The sequence below is a fragment of the Numida meleagris genome, chromosome 1 (assembly GCF_002078875.1).
Source record: "Numida meleagris isolate 19003 breed g44 Domestic line chromosome 1, NumMel1.0, whole genome shotgun sequence".
Lineage (NCBI taxonomy): Eukaryota > Metazoa > Chordata > Aves > Galliformes > Numididae > Numida > Numida meleagris.
The window spans coordinates 59,768,392-59,788,951 of record NC_034409.1 but is presented as its reverse complement, the minus strand read 5'-3'; the positions used below and the strand labels follow the sequence as shown (position 1 = coordinate 59,788,951).

The following is a 20,560-nucleotide window of genomic DNA, read 5'->3' as shown; positions in this document are numbered from 1 at the left end:
GGTAATCTGCAATAATTCTCTTCTGATCTTTCCTGATTATTATTTCTATTTGGTTGCTGAATTTCTTGTGTTGTCCACTTTACTTCTGTTAGTTTTCATTGATAAAGTAACAAATCTATCATAGTGTGTAATTTATGTAAAAATTATGAACAATTTTGTAGAAATGTCCATTTTTCTGTGCAGTATAAATACAGATGAAAATGAAGCTTTTTGTTTTGCTTTTCTTTCTGTTTTTCTTTTATCTAGAATCCCTTGAAATTATATCCACTGCAGCAAGCCACTCTAATAGTGCAATAAGGAAAATGGTAAATTATTCTTGTTTTCGTGTTCATTTTTAAAGATACTATATTTGAGTATTTAGTGAAACTAGGAGTGTTAATTGAGTATTTTCCCTAAAATGGAAAAAAAAATAGTTTCCCATGTCCAAGTGATTGCTCCTACACACTGTATTTATACAGTTCCTGGGGATGATAAACAAAATTTGGTATTGCACAGGTTCAAACAGCTGATGGTATCTTGGACTCTTAACCTAGTTGCATCTGTTTCTGTTGGTGGAAAAATAATGTTTGTAAAGAGTAGTTACCATTTATTTACCATTATCAGACTGATATGATAGGCATACTTCATTAAGTATTCTGAAATACCTAATTAGTATTTTGAAATTTTGGACAATACATAATGCAGACTCTCTACATACCAGCATTTTTAAAGATTATCATAACATTTCTAAAAGTTGTATCAACTCTATCAATTTGCATGGTTGACGATATATACCAGCTATATATATATTATTATATTATTTTTATATATTTATGGTATTTTTTACAAAGCTAACATTCTCCAGACTTACACAAGCTCCTGGCATTTTCTTTAAAATGCATTAAGATTGGTGCTATTAATTAATAGGATTTATAATTGTGTTTTCAATGAACAGGAGAATCTAAAGAAATTGTTAGAGATATATGAGATGCTGGGAGAAGAGGAAGACATTGTGAACCCTTCAAATGAACTGATAAAAGAAGGACAGATCCTTAAACTTGCTGCTCGCAATACATCTGCTCAAGAACGGCACCTTTTCCTAGTGAGTATGATGCTGTCTTTTTGCAAGCGTGGCTGTATGCCTTTCTAGACTTGCCAAAGAGAGAGGAAAATCCTCTTCTGGTTGCTGTCAATGAGTATCCTTTCCTCTAATGATATTTGAGTAAAGATCAGCAGTAAGTTGTTAAAGTGCAATTCCTGCTTGTCCGCACTTCAAACGTAAGAAGAAACCATGGAATAGTAGAACCTCAAATGGTGCCTGACAGCTGATGAAGATGATGCATGCTTAACACGAGAGGTGACAAGTTCAAAAGGGATTTGAGTTTCTCTTTTTAAAAATATACAGGAAACATGAGGAAAAATGTGAGAGAATTAAATTTAATAGAGCTTATTTAAGAAACATTTTCCTTGGCTGGAACCTTAGACATTTACATAAAAAATTAAATGATCTAATCTTTAATAAAGGAAGATATATATGTCTTGCTCATGTTTTTTTTTTTTTTTTTTTCATGTGATATTGAGGTTTTCAGTGAATAAAAACTGTAAGACCACAGTATTCATTTCTTTTGGAGAAATGACAAATATCCTTGTCAAATAAATTAGTTGCAAATTCTACAATACTAAGTGATTTTGCTAGAAGGTAAATATAAATTTATATTTTGAAGAACAGAGTTCTTACTGTGCAATATAGAATAGTTTCTGCAGAACCGAGGCGTGTGAATTATTTTTCTACCAAAAGGAATACAATGGCATAAAATATCAACTTGGAGCATGGAATTATAGAATCATGGAATGGTTTGGGTTGGAAGGGACCTTTAAGATCATCTAGTTCCAACCCCCCTCCTACAGGCATGGACACCTCCCTCTAGACCAGGTTACTCAAAGACCCATCCAGCCTGGCCTCGAGTGCTTCCAGGGAGGGGGCATCCACAGCCTTGCTGGCAACCTGTTCCAGTGTCTCACCACCCTCACAGTTACTTCCTAGTATCTAGTCTAAATCTACCTTCTTCCAGTTTAAAGCTATTTCCCCTCATCCTGTTGCTAAGCATAGTAGATCATAAATGTTATGAAGACTGCTGTATATACAGACCAATTATTCTGATATCTGTTGGGCCTGGCATTTAATTTTATTTCTAAATCCCATAAAAATATTTGAAGATGTCTTGCATTACAGCTTTTGTCTTTGCGCATATCAGCTAAGCAGAAATGAACCTGCTTTCTCACCTATTCAGTTTAGCTTTGTGCTATTGTTCAGTTCTCAGTAGGAACTGACTGTTTTCTGTGCTTTTGTTTATGTAAAGCCATGTATTTATATTTTTCCCCAGTTTAACAACATGTTGCTCTACTGCGTCCCCAAATTCAGCTTGGTGGGATCAAAGTTCTCAGTTCGAACCAGAGTTGGCATAGATGGTATGAAGATTATAGAAACTCATAATGAAGAATACCCACACACTTTTCAGGTGTCTGGAAAAGAGCGAACGCTGGAGTTGCAGGCCAGGTAAGAGAAGTCTTTTGCCTTTTTATGGGGGATTAAGTTTATACATACAAAAATTGATCTGATAGACTTGGAGGAAGATAGAATGTGTTTCATCTTAATATCCGTGTTTTGAAAATAACATAGGCTGCAAAAAGCATAAATTGTCATTCTAAGATTCTCTTGGAGTGGAAGATGCATCTACAGCTTATAGCGTGTTGTCTTTCCTTGCTGAAATATCCAAGATAGTTGTGAGTGAGCTGCCTGGAAAATTGAGATTGGTGTACGCAAAGGCAATCTGTCTGGCTTCATCAGGAGTTTTGGGACACTGAGTATTAATCTGGGCAATGCTGCTGTCTCTGGTACTTGAACCACCATGGTACAAATGGATCCGTTCAGCTCAGGACGCATCCACCCAACAAAACTCCCTGGTGGGGATATGTCCCCAGAATGTAGTTCTCTACAGCGGTAGATAGGTACCTGCTTTCCTCCATTCCTCAGATCTGTTTCCAGTTTGTTTATTTTCCTCTGATTCTGGGGATTAATATCACTCTGAAAGGCAAATTCTTCTTTTAGTTCTTTGGCCCTTTCCTTCCAATTGCACTCTTCAAAATGGCACCCTTCCACTTTTTTTTTATTAGTCCTCTCAACCCTTTCTTGCTGGGCTACATTCCTATTTCTTCTTTTTGCATTGCAAAGACTAAATTTTCCTGTCTATGCTACCTCAAATAAAGTAGGGCAAGTTTAACAACCACCTACCCTGTTGGAGCTTCTTAAAGATCTTATTCATAATAGTCAGGATGTCATTGAAGTTTTATAAGGATGTCTCTGGTGGATACAGTACTGGGTCTACACCATATATGTGGGGACAGACTCTAGCTTGCTATCAAATTAAAACTTGCAAGCTATTTTTCTTTATGGAAAAATACTTAAGAGTAACAGCAGTGAATACAAAAGTAGAACAGCACATAGCAATCTGCCTACTCTATAATTTAATTTGAAATTCTATACAACAATAAATATGCAATTTGAAAAAATGGCAGGAAAAAGCTTTCCACTCAAATCTGCAGGACTTCTGGGATAAGGTTTTTTTTTTCTCTCGGTCACTTCCATTATCAATTGATGCATGGTTTCTTGCTAAGTATTTGGCAAGCAGTTATGCCACATATCTACTTCAGTGGTGTAAAACAGCATCTTGTTGTAACGATTGTGAAGTACTTTTTACTTGGAAGAAGGAAGCTGCAACAAAGTAAGATTATTTTGGTATCTTTCCCAAATTATCAGTAATTTAGGTTATTGCATTAGTGTGAGAAGTAGCCATCTTTATGTTTTGTTTTATGAACATTTTTAGAATGCATTAAATCTGTACAAAATTATGAAAAAAATAAGTACTAACTGAAATGTTATTAAAGTAGATTATTCAAGTCTTGATTACTATATGAGTAATTTGTGTACTCTGTACCTTAGTATCCTTAATTCAGGAGTTTTTATTAACTTCATTACAATGCTTTGTTTACCCTTGGAATTTTCTTTACTAGTATGCTTTTATTTATTTATTTTTCTGCATACTATCTGAGTGTATTTTCCGTCAGTAATTTTAAATAGCTGGTAAATTATTTCTTTGAGAGGTTGCTAATCTTGTATGGTGTTAAATAGCTCAGCTTTTGTTTTTTAGTGTGAGCAGGTAAGGAGAACTATTTTGGCTGCTTATAAGTTTTTCTGCCTGGTGTACAGATGGTAGGTGGGAATGGGAAATACTTGTTATGGATTCTGCTACCTTACAAATTGCTGTAATACTGCAAAACAATGTGTGAAGAGTCATTTTTATTGAGGCTTTGTAAAAGTTGTCTTTCACATCCTTCGTAGCAATCCATTATAAATTAAAATTTTGCATGTCAGACATATGGCTACAGCAGTATTTTTCCCACGTTGTTGCCCAGGTCGACCATCACTTTGAAAGAGAGAGATCTGTTTTGGTGCTAATTCTCATCTTTATGACTTAAAGCTTATGGATAAACTGTATTAGTTACCAGTACTGTCCCATAGTTTCTAATGGCACTACTACTTTGACATAAGTTACTTTTCTAAAGATTTGAATGTCGAAGTCCTATTGATGTATTTTAAAGAAAAGTCTGTCGTACAAGGTCAGAGCTTAATACTTTTCCTCTGACAAATCTGTTTCATCTGTATGTCTTGTCTGTACTTACTGTTAAGTCATCTATAATCCACCCAAACATGTTAAAAGGAAAAGTCAGCTGTCTGGTTCATAATATTAAAGAATTTTCCTTTTATTTCAATTGGATATTATTATTGCCATTCTAGAAAAATTTAAACAAAGCAACAAAATTAGAAAGAAAATTATTTTTGCTGAGGATGAAGATCTGGTAGATAGATACACAGGAGAAATATGTGTTGATGTGAACTTAGCAGTGCATGAAATGAGAGAACACAAAAACACCTACACCTAAATATTTTGCGTTTTCCTCTTTTCCTTTCTGTCCTGCTCTTTAAAAAACAAAAGACGTAATCAACAATGGAAATCCTACTACTTGCAGGTTGTTCTGTTTGTTTGTTTTAGTTGGACAGTTAATGAGCAGTGTTGTCTTATTTTCAGTTAATGAAAATTGATTCAGATTCTTGGCTTTTTCAGGAAGTTGCTGATAGTGAAATGTTTTCTGAACTAGTTTTGGACTAATGTGTCAAATATTTCTTTTAGTTCTGAACAAGACAAGGAAGAATGGATAAAGGTAAACTCTCTACATTCTTTATTTATTTTTTAATGCATTTTCACTGAAGCGATCAAAAAGCAATATTTGTGTTTTCTGGCTGTAGTGTCCCTCTGCTAATCAATAAATGGTCAGAATGCAGACCATCCATTCAAAGTGCAGTGTATTTGAGGAGTTTTTCCATTGTTTTCCTAGGCACTTCAGAATACCATAGAAGCTTTTCAGCAGAGGAACGAAACTTTCAGAAATGCTATTGCTAAGGAATATGAAGACATGCCTGTGGAGGTTTCTGTAAGTTGCTTTTATTCCTTTGTTCACCCTACTAGTACCCATTTTGTTCTTAAATAGCTGGAAAAAAAGAATCATAAGAAGCTTTGTTTCCCAACTAATCATCCTTATAGCAAAAAAAGTACAAAGTAGTCATTTTGCTGGTAATTATTTTTCTTCATAATGCCAAATCTTATAAATGAGTCTCTTTTTTTTTCTTCTGGAAATGCGTAACAGAGTATCCATTCATTCATGCATAATCGTTTTTGACTGTGTTCTTTGTTATTTCTTGCATAGGTTTCAAAATGCATCTAGAACTGTGTTTTGCCATTTCCTTTCCAGAGGAAGAGAATAATTATTTTCTCTATTTCTGTACAACTGTTTTTTTTATCCTCCCGTCCTTCCCCTACCCTCTTCAGAACGCTGAGCTTGGGAAGAGAGCACCGAGGTGGATCCGAGACAATGAAGTAACCATGTGCATGAAATGCAAGGAGCCCTTCAATGCACTGACAAGAAGGCGGCACCACTGTCGAGCATGTGGACATGTAAGTGCAAAACACAAGCTATTGTAGGTGAGCCCGCTTGGAAATGACTCTAAGCACCCAGCTGACTTCTGGTGGCTGTTTGTTACTGTGCTCGTGACTGAAAGGAGAATCTGTGGATAGCACCACAAAGAATCTTCTGTCTAAGTTAGTTGGCACAACAAATTTGAAAGTAATTTGCAGCAGAGGAAGATGTACATTTGTGGAAAACATCCTAAGTGCCTGTACGGACTGTGCTGTTACATCTGAGTGGCCTCCACTGATCTCAGCAGGTTGAAGACCATGTTTAGCTAGCATAAACCTGCATTACCTCTGGCAGCTCTGTCTGCCTCCATTTCCCATTTTGCTACCTCCTCTCTTACTTGCAAGCAGATCATGAAGCGGTGCAGTTAGAACATTTTCTTTGGGTAATCTTGGAGCTTTTCCCAGCTGATTTCAGTGTTCAATTGTGTGAACATGCCTAAAGCATAAGAGAAGGGTAAGGTCGGGAGAAAGTATTATCGCCATTTTTCCATGTGTGAGGCTACAATAATATGTGTTACTTTAAAGTAATTAAAGAACAGTGGTATGACTAAAGAGTTTTCTGAAGTTAATAAAAGAAGAGCAAACATCCTGTGCTTGTTTTTTTTTTTTGTCTTGCCAGTCAGCAGCCATTCCTTTCTCCAGTAGATGGTAGTGCAAGCCCAGGTTTCATTTTTTGATACAGGTTGCCTTGTATGGCTTCTTTCTAATGTTCGTATGTCGTGTGAAGGCTTATTGCGTTCACAACTCTGTTTTTGTTTTTTGCTGAACACTAGAGACTTATTCTGAACCTACAAATTATTGATTATACAGTGGTCATCTGTTTTATTGCTTCCCAGATTGTTCTATCTTAAAACTCCTTCATTAATCTTAAGATCACACCTTTCCCCTTATTTCCCTTTTGGAGTTTGGACTCCTATTTCAGTTCTATCACATCTCCGTCCATTTTAATTTTAAAATACGTTTCTATTGGGAATTATTTTGGGTCATTGAGGGTGTCTTTCCAGCAGTGAATAACTGGAAACAGAACCAAGTGTTCTCTATGGATACTGGCTGAGAGTAGTTATCTAGATTACTTCTACAGGTCCTTGGCTCTTCATAAAATTTTGTTCAGGTCTTTGGGTTGTTCAAGTCCACTCATCTACCTTACTTTACGGAGATTACTCTACTCACTATTTTATGCAGGGCATCTTTTTCAGTTGAGGGAACATTCCTGTAGGAAAATATTTCTAATGAGAGAACTTAACTCACATCTTCTTACATTTCAATTTTCATAAATATTTTGTAGAAAGAAATATCAGCAGTGTAACATTTACTTACTTATGAATTTACTTATTTACTCATGAACAGATTCTGAAACTGTAAGTTCAGTGTTTATTAGCAGGTTAAAACTGTCTTTCAGTTTTTATCTCACTAAAAGTACATCCCAGTTATACATTTCAGGGGTTATGTGGAAACAAATCGGAGAGTGTACCTTTTCAGGTTGATGTGTCGAGAAAATGGGAGACTCTCTTCCTGCAGCATAGCTTGTCCCATATTCTAATTATATTCCTATCTTTAGCTTACAGGTACAATTGAAAGACTGATGTGATTTTGTACAGAGTTGTAATGTAAATAGTGAAAAGCACTTCGAGTTAAGAATGAGTGGCACAAATTTGGAAAGATATTATTTTCAATTAAACTATGACATAATAGCCATTATCTTTCTTTTTCTGCAAAATTGAACAATACATCGCTATTAGATATAATAATATTAACTTCTAATTGAATTGTTTTCATGAAATTTTATAAATACTTACAATTTGTATGTTTGCTTATCTTTTTTTTTTTTGTTTCCAAGGTGGTTTGCTGGAAATGTTCTGATTATAAGGCACATCTTGAGTATGATGGCAATAAATTGAATAAAGTTTGTAAGGACTGCTATCATGTTATAATGGGTTGTACTGATAGTGAGGAAAAGAAGAAGAAAGGCATCTTGGAGGTATGTCATTTAAAAAATATTGTATGTGCATAACTGCAAGTTTTGACTCATCGGTAGATGAAAAATGGTAGCATTCTTGTGGGGCTTTTTTTGTGTTTGAGGGAAATAAAAGGTACACGGATCAAATTCATCTCATCCGATGGGTTATGTGTTTCACCATTCGTCTGTCACAATACTGCTACAGGACTCCACTGGCACACTAAATAGTCAAGAGACTGCTGTTTCTTGGCATGGTGGCTTTGTAAGGTAGCTGAAGAAGCATCTGTCTGCATACTGGATCTCATGACAACAGAGTAGTTGACTACTCAGTGGCAGCACCCAGACTGCATCACTACTGGGTGGGAAAGAAATCAAGCTAAGGAAGTATTAACATGTAATCACTTTGTGTTCTTCCTATTCTTCTCAGCATCAGCATTTAACCTGAGAAGTGTGTCATCCTGCCCTCAGATTCTGAGCAATTCACCTAATGTTCTGTCTAGAATTAATGCTTGCATTCTTCTGTTATCCTTAGAATACATTTGCATTGGATCTTGTCATAGTATTTTGTTTCTGAAATAGAATGGTTGTCATATTGGACAGTTAGTAGCATTTCAATGCCTGGCATGATGTTACCTTAGAAATAAAACCTTATTGTAGATACTAAGATATAGTGAAATGCTATAGTGGTAGTAGGAAAAATGATATTTAGCCATCTAGAGGAGTGTAATTCAAAATTACTGGTGAAAGAAGGAACAGATTACACATGCATTAGAGAGTACATTTTGTGACCCTATGTATGTAATGCTTGTATAAACTCCATAAGTCAGGTCATTCATGATCTTATTTGCTCAAGCTCATTTGCAGATATTATCCAAGATGCATTACGACTAGTGGTGTATTTCAGCCTTTCTGTTCTGTGGGTTTTAGCCCTTATTAATGAAAGCTTACCTTCCTTTTTACGCTTTATGCTATCCCCTAGATTGAATCTGCTGAAGTCTCTGGAAATAGTGTCATATGTAGCTTTCTTCAGTATATGGAAAAATCAAAGCCCTGGCAGAAAGCATGGTGTGTTATACCTAAACAGGAAGCTGTTGTGCTGTACATGTATGGTGCTCCACAGGTAAGCAAAAGGAAATAGAAAAGCTTTTAATAATTATTGACATTGACATCTGAGGAAGAGAAGTCAGATATCTTCGTAACGGAGGAAAGACGCAAGTGTTTTTACCAGCCGGTGTAGTAAATGAAACTCAGCAGGCAGGCAAATTAATTGGCTGTTTCTAACCAGGTACTTCTCCTTTTTCTTAGGATGTTAAAGCTCTGGCTACAATTCCACTTCTGGGCTATACAGTGGATGACACCCCAAGAAGCGCTGACCTCCCACACAGCTTCAAACTGACCCAGTCTAAGTCTGTGCACAGCTTTGCTGCGGACAGTGAGGAACTAAAACAGAAATGGTTAAAAGTTATCCATTTAGCTGTCAAAGGTGAGACACCAGAATGTCAAAATGAACTGCAAGTGAGTTTAGAAGAACAACCTGAATCTTCTAGAATGTCTGAATGCTGAAGCTCAAGAACACGTGGTATGTTTTAAAAATTCAATTGAATTTGTGGTTAACCTTTAAGAAAGGTAACCTGTTAACCTTTCTTTGCTCAATCAAAAAAAAAAGAAAAAACAAAACACAACTTCTTACTACCATACATATCTTAGCACTTTATGTTTGGGAAAAATTCTGGTCTTTCTAGGGATTTCTCTCTTATATTTATGTTCTGTCAAAAAAAGTGATGTACAGGTCCACTTCAGAGACTTTTTAAAAATGTGAATACTGTTAAAAATACCTACTAACTTTACTGTACTACTTGTTGATTGTGATGCAAATTTTCTTTTTTGAAAGTTGCTATTTGGTTCATGTTTGCTACTTTCACTATGAGTGCAAATATTGAAGCTTCCTGCGTACGTATTAGGACTTGCAACAGGATAAAAGATATACCTCCACATTGCCAAAATAGATCTGTAGTTAAAAATACAGGGATAGATTGGTTTAATGTAAGTAGTTTGTAGGTTGAATTCCACAGATCTGTACATATGTTGTATTCATTTGTTTCTTTTTAATTAAAGTAATGCAAATTGCTTTTACAGGTATACTGGCTTTTAAAGTTTCAATTTATCAAGGAAACGATATAATAATTTTCAGTCTAGAAAAGAATACATAAAAGATGATAAGTATATAATATATGTACAGTATTAAAATGTACAATATTTGATTTTTGCTCTTATTTCCTGAGACTGGGTTCCTGTTAGTGAATAATTTATTTAAAGAGCATGTTTTCTATTTGAAATTAAACTGTCCTAAATTAACAAATACTGTTCAGTGATTTGTTTTAATAGCTGACACTTAATGATCTTGATATTTTTATGCATTAAAAAAATAGCATTAACGTAAGTGGCATGCAATGGACAAAAAAGTTCCAGTTGTGTTTAAAGGAATAGTCATTTTTCTTCAGTGTCCTACCACTGTTATCTTTTAAGAGTGCAGTAGCTCATTACTAAAATGCAGTGCGCAGCTTGAGATAATCAACAGATTCTGTTAATCTTCTGGGAACAGGTATTTTTGTTATTGCGGTTATTGGAACAAAATAACATTTTGAACCTAAATATTGTGATTTTTGCAGATTAGATACTGTAATATTTATTTACAACAGCGATCTCCAGGGGTTGCTGTTGTAATATGGAGACTGCTTTATATGCATTTAGTATGAAATATGAGCCTGCAAATCTCGAGGAAGGGAAGTATATGAATTCTACAATCAACTTCTCATGAGGGCAGCCAGGAGGTGTTACTTCTCAATTTAACTGCTGTCTGTATTTTAAAACATGAGAAGCTGAAGAGCTCAGGCTCAAGCCCAGTTTTGTTGGTAACATGAGGGCAGCTTTCAGTGATCACTTTTTATAATGAGATTTCCAAACAAAGTATTGACTAAACTCCCACTTCACTCTTTTTTCAACACTAGAAATAAATACTCATTTTACTTAGCACTTAACGCAGGATTGTTAGAGTAAGCTTTGCTTTTAGCATTGTACATACCCGAGTACACAATACTTGCCATTCTTCAGTAAGAAAGTCACAACTTCATGTTAGTGGGCTGGATTTTGCTCTCACCTGCACAAATCCAAAATTTACAATGGCTTTTTGACTTCAAAGCTTTACGCTAGTGCTGGTAACAATCAGGATAGCATTGCATTGCAGGATGCCGACTCTGCAGCTTACTGTGCACGTCAGTTCTGAATTCCTCCTTGGGTGCTCTACGTGTTCAGATTACTATGTTTGTGATCCTAATATTGTTTTTATCTGGTGCGCAAGCTCTTCTGTAATTCTTTGCGAGATTTTAAGTTGCTTCTCCTTCCAGCTGTATTCACCTTTAGTTATGGGCAGCTTAAGGTGTTTAGGATTTGTGTTGGTAAGCTCCATCAAATCTTCACTTGGGTCTCTCTAGCTCGTGTGATATGTCTCGTGTATGTCTTGGCAAGGGATAGGGTAACATTCATACAGGCAGGGAGAACTCTCCATGGTCTGAGAAAGGGGGTGTTTTATGAAAGAGTCTCCAATGCACGTGTGGGATCTGCAGGGTCACCTTTTTATACAGCCTCATGTATAAAAGCATTACTTCCTACGTTCATGTTGTTGAGGGGTGAACTTGCCTTAAAAGAGACCCCAGATAAGATGGATTGAATTATGCCCAATATGGTGAAACAATAGCAATCATTTAGTACATTCTGTACTCAAAGCTCTTGCGAATTTAATTCTGAGCCAAGCAGGAAGTCCTATTTTCAGCTAAATGATTAGGAGAACATTAGAAGCAGCAATTTCTGGGCTGCTTTATTGTTATAGTGGTATTGACTATCTGAAGCTGCTTCAGTGGTTTCAGTGTATCCCAGATTAAGCTCTGCATGTGGACATATAATGTGGAATTAAATTAGCATCGGTAGTTACTTATTTGGATTTTAGCTTCATGTTTTATTTCAGCAATTAATGTTTATACAGGAGAATATTTTATTTACTCTTGCAAAAACTCATTCATGTTCTCTTAACTGCTTGGTCAGAATTACTACGTCCTGACTCAGAAGATAACAGCACTCAAATGTCTGAATGTTCTGTGTATGAGAAGTTGCTTCCAGATTTAACCACCTTTATGCCATTCTCCACAGATCAACTCCCTACGTGCAATATCCAAAGCTTTTTCTTTAAATTATAACTGCAAAGGGAAACATTTTAAGTACTAAGCACTGTGGCTTAAGCGTCATGACCAAAGCAGTCAAAGCCATTGTTCTGATATGGTGCAGGCTGTTCCCTTTTCAGCTGGTTTCTGGTTTTTTTTGGTTGGTTTCTTTTGAGTATTTATTAGCATAAAACTATGTGTATGAGGAAAAGAAAACATAACTGAGCATTCATTCATAATATATGAACGTCTGTGAGTCGCTCTGCTGCATTATTTAAACTTTGTCATTCTCGTGTTCAGGAAGTGCTCACTTCTAGCTGAAAGAGATCAGCCTGTAGTGCAGTTTGAAACAGGTGAAGTAGTTTTGTGTGCTTTTGTCTGTGTTCAGACAGAACAATGGCTTAATTTTTATCATGATATTTGTTTGGAGCATATTATATTTTCATAAGGATATGATATTTTTCCCCCTGCTATAGAAAAAATAATGTATTATGATGTCTGCACCATTATTCCAGGTCCACTAAAATTGTCTTCTGGTATCAGGCAGTTGTGCTTAGTTGAAGAGCTGCTGTAAAACTGATAGCATCTAGTACTTTCAGATCCCTTTACACTGAATAGTTCTGTTTCTTCCAAACGGTGTTTAATTTTTATGTATAAAACAGATATTGAGAATAAAAAAACATTATCTTCTATTTGGAGCAGAATATTCAACTGTTTAAATGCATGTAATATGGTGGCACCTTTTTATGCAAAACTATCTTCAAGTGCTTTATAAATCTCCTTGAAATCCCTTTTATATAAAAGAGGCTTATTATTCTTCACGTTTTTAAAATATGGATGAAGCTAAGGCATGGATTAAAAGTAGAATAAATACACTACCACTTGCGTAAGTTTTAGATGAGGTCAAGAATAGATGCATATTCTGAAGAGTTCTGAGTGGAGTCAAGAGAAAAAAGATAAATATATATACACTTTAAAAAAATGATTGGAAAGGATGTGGAAACATCTGGCAGATTCTTGGGGATTCATTGTGTTTTTTGTTTTTTTTGTTTTTTCTTTTAACTACTTCTCACCAAACAACTAATATAAAAACTGGGCAGCTTTTCACGTCGTGATTAAATAAAATGAACAAATGGCGGTGGTTCCTTATACTGAAGAAAAGGGATTTCAAGAAAAAAAATAGACATTCCATGTAGAAATAATTCTAAGCAATAAAAAAAGAGCTGTATATGTAAATATATTTCATGATCCTTAGCGGGTGTGAACTAGCATATACCTGCTAGAGCTAGTATACCTGCAGAGATTTAAATACACGTGGAATCTACTTTACATTCTATAAAGACATGGGTGGAAAATCAGTATTACTCCACTTTTAGGCCTGCTGACTTCCTATATCTCATCTGGAATCACAGTGCTCAGCTGAACATCAGAGGGGTTTCACTTGGAGATAATTGGTGTAGGGGTGAGTGGAGACAGCTGATCATTAAAAAGTGATTGGAGAAAAATAATTCTGTGGCAGAGTCAACTATCCTAAGATAAATCCATTGGTGACATGGGGATCAGTCTTAATCTGTGGTGTACTCTTATTCAAAATCTGAATGGAGATATATGGAGCTATATTTTTTCTTCATTCTGTGGCCCTGTTGGTGTGAGGAACACACTTATAGCTGACCTATAGGACTCTAGTGAAGCATGTGTCGTGGATGAGAATTTTAATCTGCTAGTCAGATTGCTTCCTAAATTCCATTAACAGATCATTCTAGTAACTTAATTATTGTATACGAATGCATATATATATACACATATGTATCTGTGTGTATATGTATATGTGTGTGTATATAATATTTGAAACTATTATTCATAAGACCTGCTTCAAGCAGTACTTTACAATCAAAAATACACTGGTGCATTCAAAGTATAATCTCTATTGACTGCGTTGAGTATGCTTTTCAGGAGAAAAAAATCAACAGAATTAGACCTCCTTCTATGGCACGATTACTAATTCCAACTATGTAAAAACAAAACAAGAGTGAATCCAGGAATGCATTCAGTCTGCTTCCCATTAAACGCTGTGATTACAATTAGGCCCAGATTCATCCATGGCATTCTGCTTTCATCCCTTCATCCTAACACAAGTGAATGTAGAATGTATTTTCTCTCTATTAAAATTTCAGCAGATTTCTATCAATAAAACGAATTTTCAGACCCTGTGTAACACCAGCCTACGTTGCTTTAGAGTTCATCCTTTGTAGATTCATTAAGCATGGTAAAAATATTCAGGAAAAGTGGGGGAATTGTGTCAAAGCATTTTTGCAATAATGTGCCCTAAGAATTTCAAGAAAGAAGGCGGATTTGTTGGATGCAAGGAACTGTTTGCAATAGAAATACTGTTTGTCTTTTTCTATTAGCACGTTCTCCATTCTACAGCACTCAAGGCAGATTAATACGTTACTTTTAGTGGGAGCTGGATCAGCTGTAATGTGACATCAGAATTACAGGCTATGCACTGTAATTCCCCTTTATGATGAAAACATTATTTCTGGTTTTAATTGAGAAAACACTTTTTGTTTGTAAAAATAGTAATATTTGGAAGAGGTGTACATTTATTCTGGTTTTGCAGTAAACTGAAGAATATTTAAAAGGTGAGATTTAAATGCCATTCGAAGTTGTGCAAATGTAAGTGGTCATTTTTATGGTCAAAAATATATGAATGTAAAATAATTGCAGATATTGTATATATGTTCTGTAATATATGTATATTTGGTTTTAAGGTGGGTGGAAAATTGTAAAAAGTAAGCACTTTAATTTCCATTGAATACTTAGAAAAAAAAATCCTGTAAAATAAAAGCATCATTAAATAAGTATTGTTGGCTGAATACTTTTTTGTTGTTCTCGTGGTCGGTTGCTTTTGTCCACCTACCATTTATTTATCCTGCTGACGAAAACTGCATTTCCAGTTGCACAAGTGATGGTGAGGACCCACGTTTGGGAACAGCATTACCTAATTTGCCAAAGTGCTGGCTACTCCACAACACAAGGGAGTGGAAGATATATTCCAAATACACAAAGAGCTGTGTTTAATGCTATGATATCTTAGACTGGGAAAACAAAGATGTTGTCTCAGCAATCCTTTACAGTTTACATCCAAAGCTATATAATGGTGATAATGATTTTCTCTCAGATGATGGGGATGCTACGAGAGTACTTAATGAGCAACCAAGTCCAGAAAAGTTCCGTGTAGCCCCACAGCACTCTTACTGCTACTCAAGTGCTGCTCTGAATAAAGGGGAGAAACAAGACATTCAGCAGTTCCTCAGTGTTATTTCTTGGGCACTGAATTGAAGTAGTGAGACAAAACCAACCCATTAATTAGCAGGACTATGATCCTAAGCACAGACAACTTAGATTCTTTGAATTCATTCACTAGCTGAGCAAACATTCTGCCTACTGAAGGGCTATTTAACAGCAGATAGACCTTTTCTAAGGGTGACTTAACAGAACCATCTGTTATAGCCTCCAATTTCATTATCTCTGTGCACAGTGAACCTGTTCTGATTGTATCTGATACGTTCTTGGAGTTCTTCTGCAGGTGGGTCCAGTGTTTCAGAAAGATTTCCCAAAAAATAAAGCGGAATATTAACAGTGTTAATTTGTTAGCTCCTGTCTGGAATGAGCTGAACTTTGTTTAGCTCCTATTTTTTCTTCTCTTTGCAAACACCAGAAACAAATTCACATTTGAAATAAGTTCTGATGAACCACAGAAAGTAAGCCTTCCCTCTCAATATTTTTCTCAATAATTTTTGTGACTTCATGTCCCTTTGTGATTAATTCTGTTTCAAAACCTTTGTGTTCCTCAGGTTAAACAGAATGCAATGCGTTCTACATGGAGACAAAAAGATTTTTCCTTAGAATGTACTTTAATGAGAAAACAACGATAAAATTCAGACAACAGGAAATCCATAATCATAACTCCTAATTAATTCCTTTATGTTGGCAGGCTTAATAAGCACTGGTATGTCTACTTGGTAGAAAATTGTTCAGGAGTCTTATCAAGCAGAGGGTTGGTATGGACAGTAGACATTGTCTCCTCTGAGTCAAGGTAAGAGCTTGACTAATACTGCCTCAATGCCAAGAACAATTCTGTGGGAATGTGTGTGCTTCCAGACGTGGGAGCCTTTCATAAACAGAATACTTGAAACTTTTTTGTTTTAAAGAGATTGGTCTGGAAGGTGCTGTGGTGTCTCTAATGAACAAGAGGAAGGACCTTATGATTAATGCTCTTACATCTGCCTCTTGGGCCCAACGCACCAGACATTTATAACAGCTTTATCCCTGTCAGATCTGGTTCATGTGGTAGACCAGGATACACCCAGCAGAGTTTATTTGCCTAAGATCTACTCCATGATTGTGTTGCCACGTCTATTTTAAAACACAGTGTTCTAGAGTCATGAGCAGGTTGTGCTACCTTTGTCTATCACAAACTCTCACATTTCTTTGTGTTACAAGATATTTTTCAAATGACTTTTCCTGATTATGTTCTTAAGCTACGAAGAATCCATCACATACCCCAGTAAATTTTGCAGTTGTTAACAACACTCTGTTGGTTTGTCTGTTTGCTTTAATGATTCTTACGACTAGTCGGAACCCATGTAATCTCCAGTAATCAGGATCTCATCAAGAGAATTCATTGAGAATTTAAGTCTAAATCTCAATATGTTTTTCTTTGCTATATGAGGGAGATCTCCACTATCAAAGACATCTCCTTATGGAATAGCACCTCAGCTAAAAATGCAGTGTATGACTTAGCGGGTGGTAAATGAAGGCCTAGATCCCTGAACTCCTCACATGAAATTTCCTCTGCACCATCCTACATAACTTGAAGATTCCAGACTTGTCTAGATTTGGTTTGTGCATTTGTGATATTAAAATAGCCAATAATTGAAGAAAGAGAAACGGCCTTGGGAGCAGAACCTAGGATTACTCTCTCTGTTCTTTGGTCTTCCATAGCCTCATGTTCTCATCTGCGCCTTCTCAGAGGCAGCTGATCTCAGCACTCTTGCATGGGGAATGTGGAAATGAACTTTCTATTGGGTCTGCTGGATACTGAACTTGTATCTCTGAGTTGACGAGCCTGCATTCTAAAGTAAGGCAGTATGTGTGTTCTCTTTTGAGAATGTTTTAATACAGCATGTCCCACTCATTTTTCCAAACCCTAGATAAGTGTCCTGCCTCAAAGAAATGGGCTTGACACTGATTGCTACTGCATGGAGAAGCCTTTCCACTCTGTGAAATTTAATGAATGACCCAGTGATGGAAGAAGACAAGATTACAATCATCATTCAGTTTAGACCTATAGCATAGCTATGTAGAACTACCTGCATGGCCTGTTCTGGCTTACTCGCATATTTCTCAGCTTGTAAAAGGGAATCCAAATCTTTTAGCTCAAGGCCAGCAGCACTTACAAAAGACCTATGTTATATTTTGGAATTCAGTTTCAGGCTGGCACTTAGGTGGCCCTATTGACTAAATGCTTTTTTTGTGGTGGTACATCTTACAGTTCTATTTTGTATGAAAAGGCTTTCATTGATGCAATCCAAGACAACTCTCTAGTCCTAAGGCATGGCAGGTAAAGACATCAGGTCCACTTCAGATTTACAAATCTCTCCTGAACTGAAAAGCTGAGGTAGATCATAGAATCATAGAATCACATGGATTAGAAGAGACCTCAAAGACCATCTAGTTCCAGCCCTCCTGCTGCGGACAGGGCTGTCAACCACTAAATCAGGCACTAGAGGTATCTGTTAGTCTTATACACAGACTGTGATGACATAAATCATATGCATTCAATCCTTATATTTCCAGTTTAAAATAGTGCCAATCACAGTATAAGAAGGAGCATGCGTAAGAAAGAATGTATTATAATAAATAAATAAATGACAGTGTTCTTCTTGGCATACTATTTTATCTTAACATATGGCCAAAAAGGACCACAGGAGACAATCTTGCTTAAAATAATAGATGCAGAAATAGAATTTACAAGCTCAAGTGCTCCTGAATGCCAGAAAATCTGTTGCTTCCTAATTCCTCGATGGGGTATATTTTTCCTTTCCTTTCTGGTTACCTTTGTACAATTGAATGCTAACCAAGTGTGCATTTTATTTTCCAATCAAAGGTGTCTTTCTTGAGAGCAGACAGATTATTACCACCGTTCCCAAAACGTTGGCCCATTAAAGGGCATTCAGCTTAAAACTGGACTGCACACTATTCCTTATGGAAGCAGCAGTAATTTTTTTGTTTCTACACTTGGCAGACTCCATCAGAAATTTTCCTTGTGGGTATTTCCATATCACCTTTCAAGCTCTCTTATGAAATATGTGCTCTCTGAATTAAGCCAATAAAACCTGTAGGGAAGAAATCCTTGGAATTCATTCTACTTTCCGTTTATTCCTCTGGTTGCTCAATAGCATGAGATGTATTGAATAAGCAAAAGACTTCTATCAAAAAGACAAAACTAAAGCATCTACAATTATCTGGGCAATTGCCAAGTAAAAATTCCCAAATTTTCTACATTAAATGAGCTTGGGAAAAGGCTTATTTATTCTATCCATCCTTTGACTAATGAAGTCCTGTAAGACGTGTTAAGGTTGATTGTTGGCAATATCAGCAAAGTGGACGAGGAAACAGAAACTGGTTTTGTAGGAACTAAGAGATTAGTGACTTACTACTGTGCATTCACATTTCATATCACCATTCAAAGCCGATTCTGAGATTACGCAATGCACCTTCCCTGGAGATGCACCTATCTGTCCAGTTACTAGTGAGGAGTGAAAATCATACATTGAAGCAACTGTTACTATTCTGTTTGCTATTCCCTGGAGTCTGGCCACCCCAACCGAGGATGGGACATAGGGGGGAAGTGCTCTGGTACTGCAGTGTAAGCTGATACAGAGATTATTTTTTATCTCCAGCCAAAACTGTTACTTCTCATTGGCCTTTTCAGAAATGCTGATGTCTTAGAAACTCTTATCAGAATTCTCCGCCTTTGTTATTGATTGATCAAACTCCAAATGCTTGGTTTGCCCTCTCTCTCTTGGTTTCTGTTCCTGTCCCTTCCTTAACCTAAAAGCTGCTATTGTTTCTGCAAGCAACATCGGAATATCACAAAGTTTGTGCCAGGGGGTTCCCATGAGTGCTGACGCAGGAACAGAAAGAACAGCGTATGCTGAAGGTTCCAGGTTCCAGGATCATGTAACTTCCAATGACAGGATGTGTTTTCACCACTGTGAGCCAGAGTCAGAACAGCAGTTCGTGGAGAGCTAGTGAGATGGGAATTCCCCGCTGAAGCAAAAGTTCAAGATGCATCACTCAGTGGGTAAAGTGATGTGCGCTGTCTTTTGGTATGGGAAAAGGGTGATCCTTCCGGATTTCCTGGAACTCAGGCAAACCATCAAGTCTTACTCCTACAGTACTACACTGACTAAGCTGAGGGCTCAAGCTTCCAGAGTCAGGCCAGGGAAGAAGACAGCCTTCTCTTGCAACACCATCATGTCATAGTCCATACGAGTTTGAAGACCGTGGAGCTCATTGCCATCCTATCCCAGACTGTCCTCCTGTACTCACTGTATAGTCTGGATATGGCTTCTTCTGAATTCCATCTGTTTGGGCCAATGAAAGATGGACTGTGTGGGGAACATTTTCCTAGCAGTGATGCCGTCATAGCAGCTGTGAAGCAGAGGGTCACTTCCACTGGTGCAGATTTTCGTGAGTGTGGCATGCAGGCCCTTATTCATTGCTGGCAAAAATGTGTAGCTCATGGTAGTGCCTATGTTGAAAAGCAGTGTTTTGTAGCTGAGAATTTGCCCTATCATATAGTGTTCTTGTGCTCTTAGTATCTGTTGTAGTTTCCATGGAAATAAATAGGAGACATTACCTTCATAGTGACCTATGCAGTTACAGCTGTGATAAAGCGTCTCAGAAGGATACAAAAACATAATTCAGTTTCACTTCACATAAAAATCAGGCTCTGCTGGACCCATATCTCTATATTATTATATTATTATTATATATTCTCTATATAATCTCTATATTACATGATTACAAAAGGTGGCACTACTAAGGAATAATTTGCAAAAATATTTTGCCAATACTCTTTGTACAGTACTAAGTAGCATGGCTATGTACACACTGTAAATGTTACATTACATCGTTGACACTTTAAAGTGTGGTTATCAAATATATCTTCCTATAGACAAATATGACAGCAAGGAAATACCCTTTACTGTCATGGTAGCCTGTGGTTTTCTTGTCTGGTATGAAGT

The 20,560-nt window shown here is 36.5% G+C and overlaps 1 protein-coding gene across 5 annotated transcripts in view; it reads left to right on the top strand.

Moving 5' to 3' along the window:
• The window catches only part of FGD4 (FYVE, RhoGEF and PH domain containing 4), a 114,594-nt gene extending 99,488 nt beyond the window's left edge, over positions 1 to 15,106 (top strand). For all 5 annotated transcript variants that reach the window (XM_021388984.1, XM_021389007.1, XM_021388996.1 and 2 more), the window contains exons 9-17: positions 247 to 305; positions 935 to 1,081; positions 2,364 to 2,536; positions 5,229 to 5,259; positions 5,434 to 5,529; positions 5,925 to 6,050; positions 7,909 to 8,049; positions 9,008 to 9,148; positions 9,334 to 15,106. In XM_021388984.1, the coding sequence (XP_021244659.1) occupies positions 247 to 305; positions 935 to 1,081; positions 2,364 to 2,536; positions 5,229 to 5,259; positions 5,434 to 5,529; positions 5,925 to 6,050; positions 7,909 to 8,049; positions 9,008 to 9,148; positions 9,334 to 9,591 (1,172 nt within the window). In that variant the 3' untranslated portion in view covers positions 9,592 to 15,106. The remainder of the gene's footprint in view (positions 1 to 246; positions 306 to 934; positions 1,082 to 2,363; positions 2,537 to 5,228; positions 5,260 to 5,433; positions 5,530 to 5,924; positions 6,051 to 7,908; positions 8,050 to 9,007; positions 9,149 to 9,333) is intronic.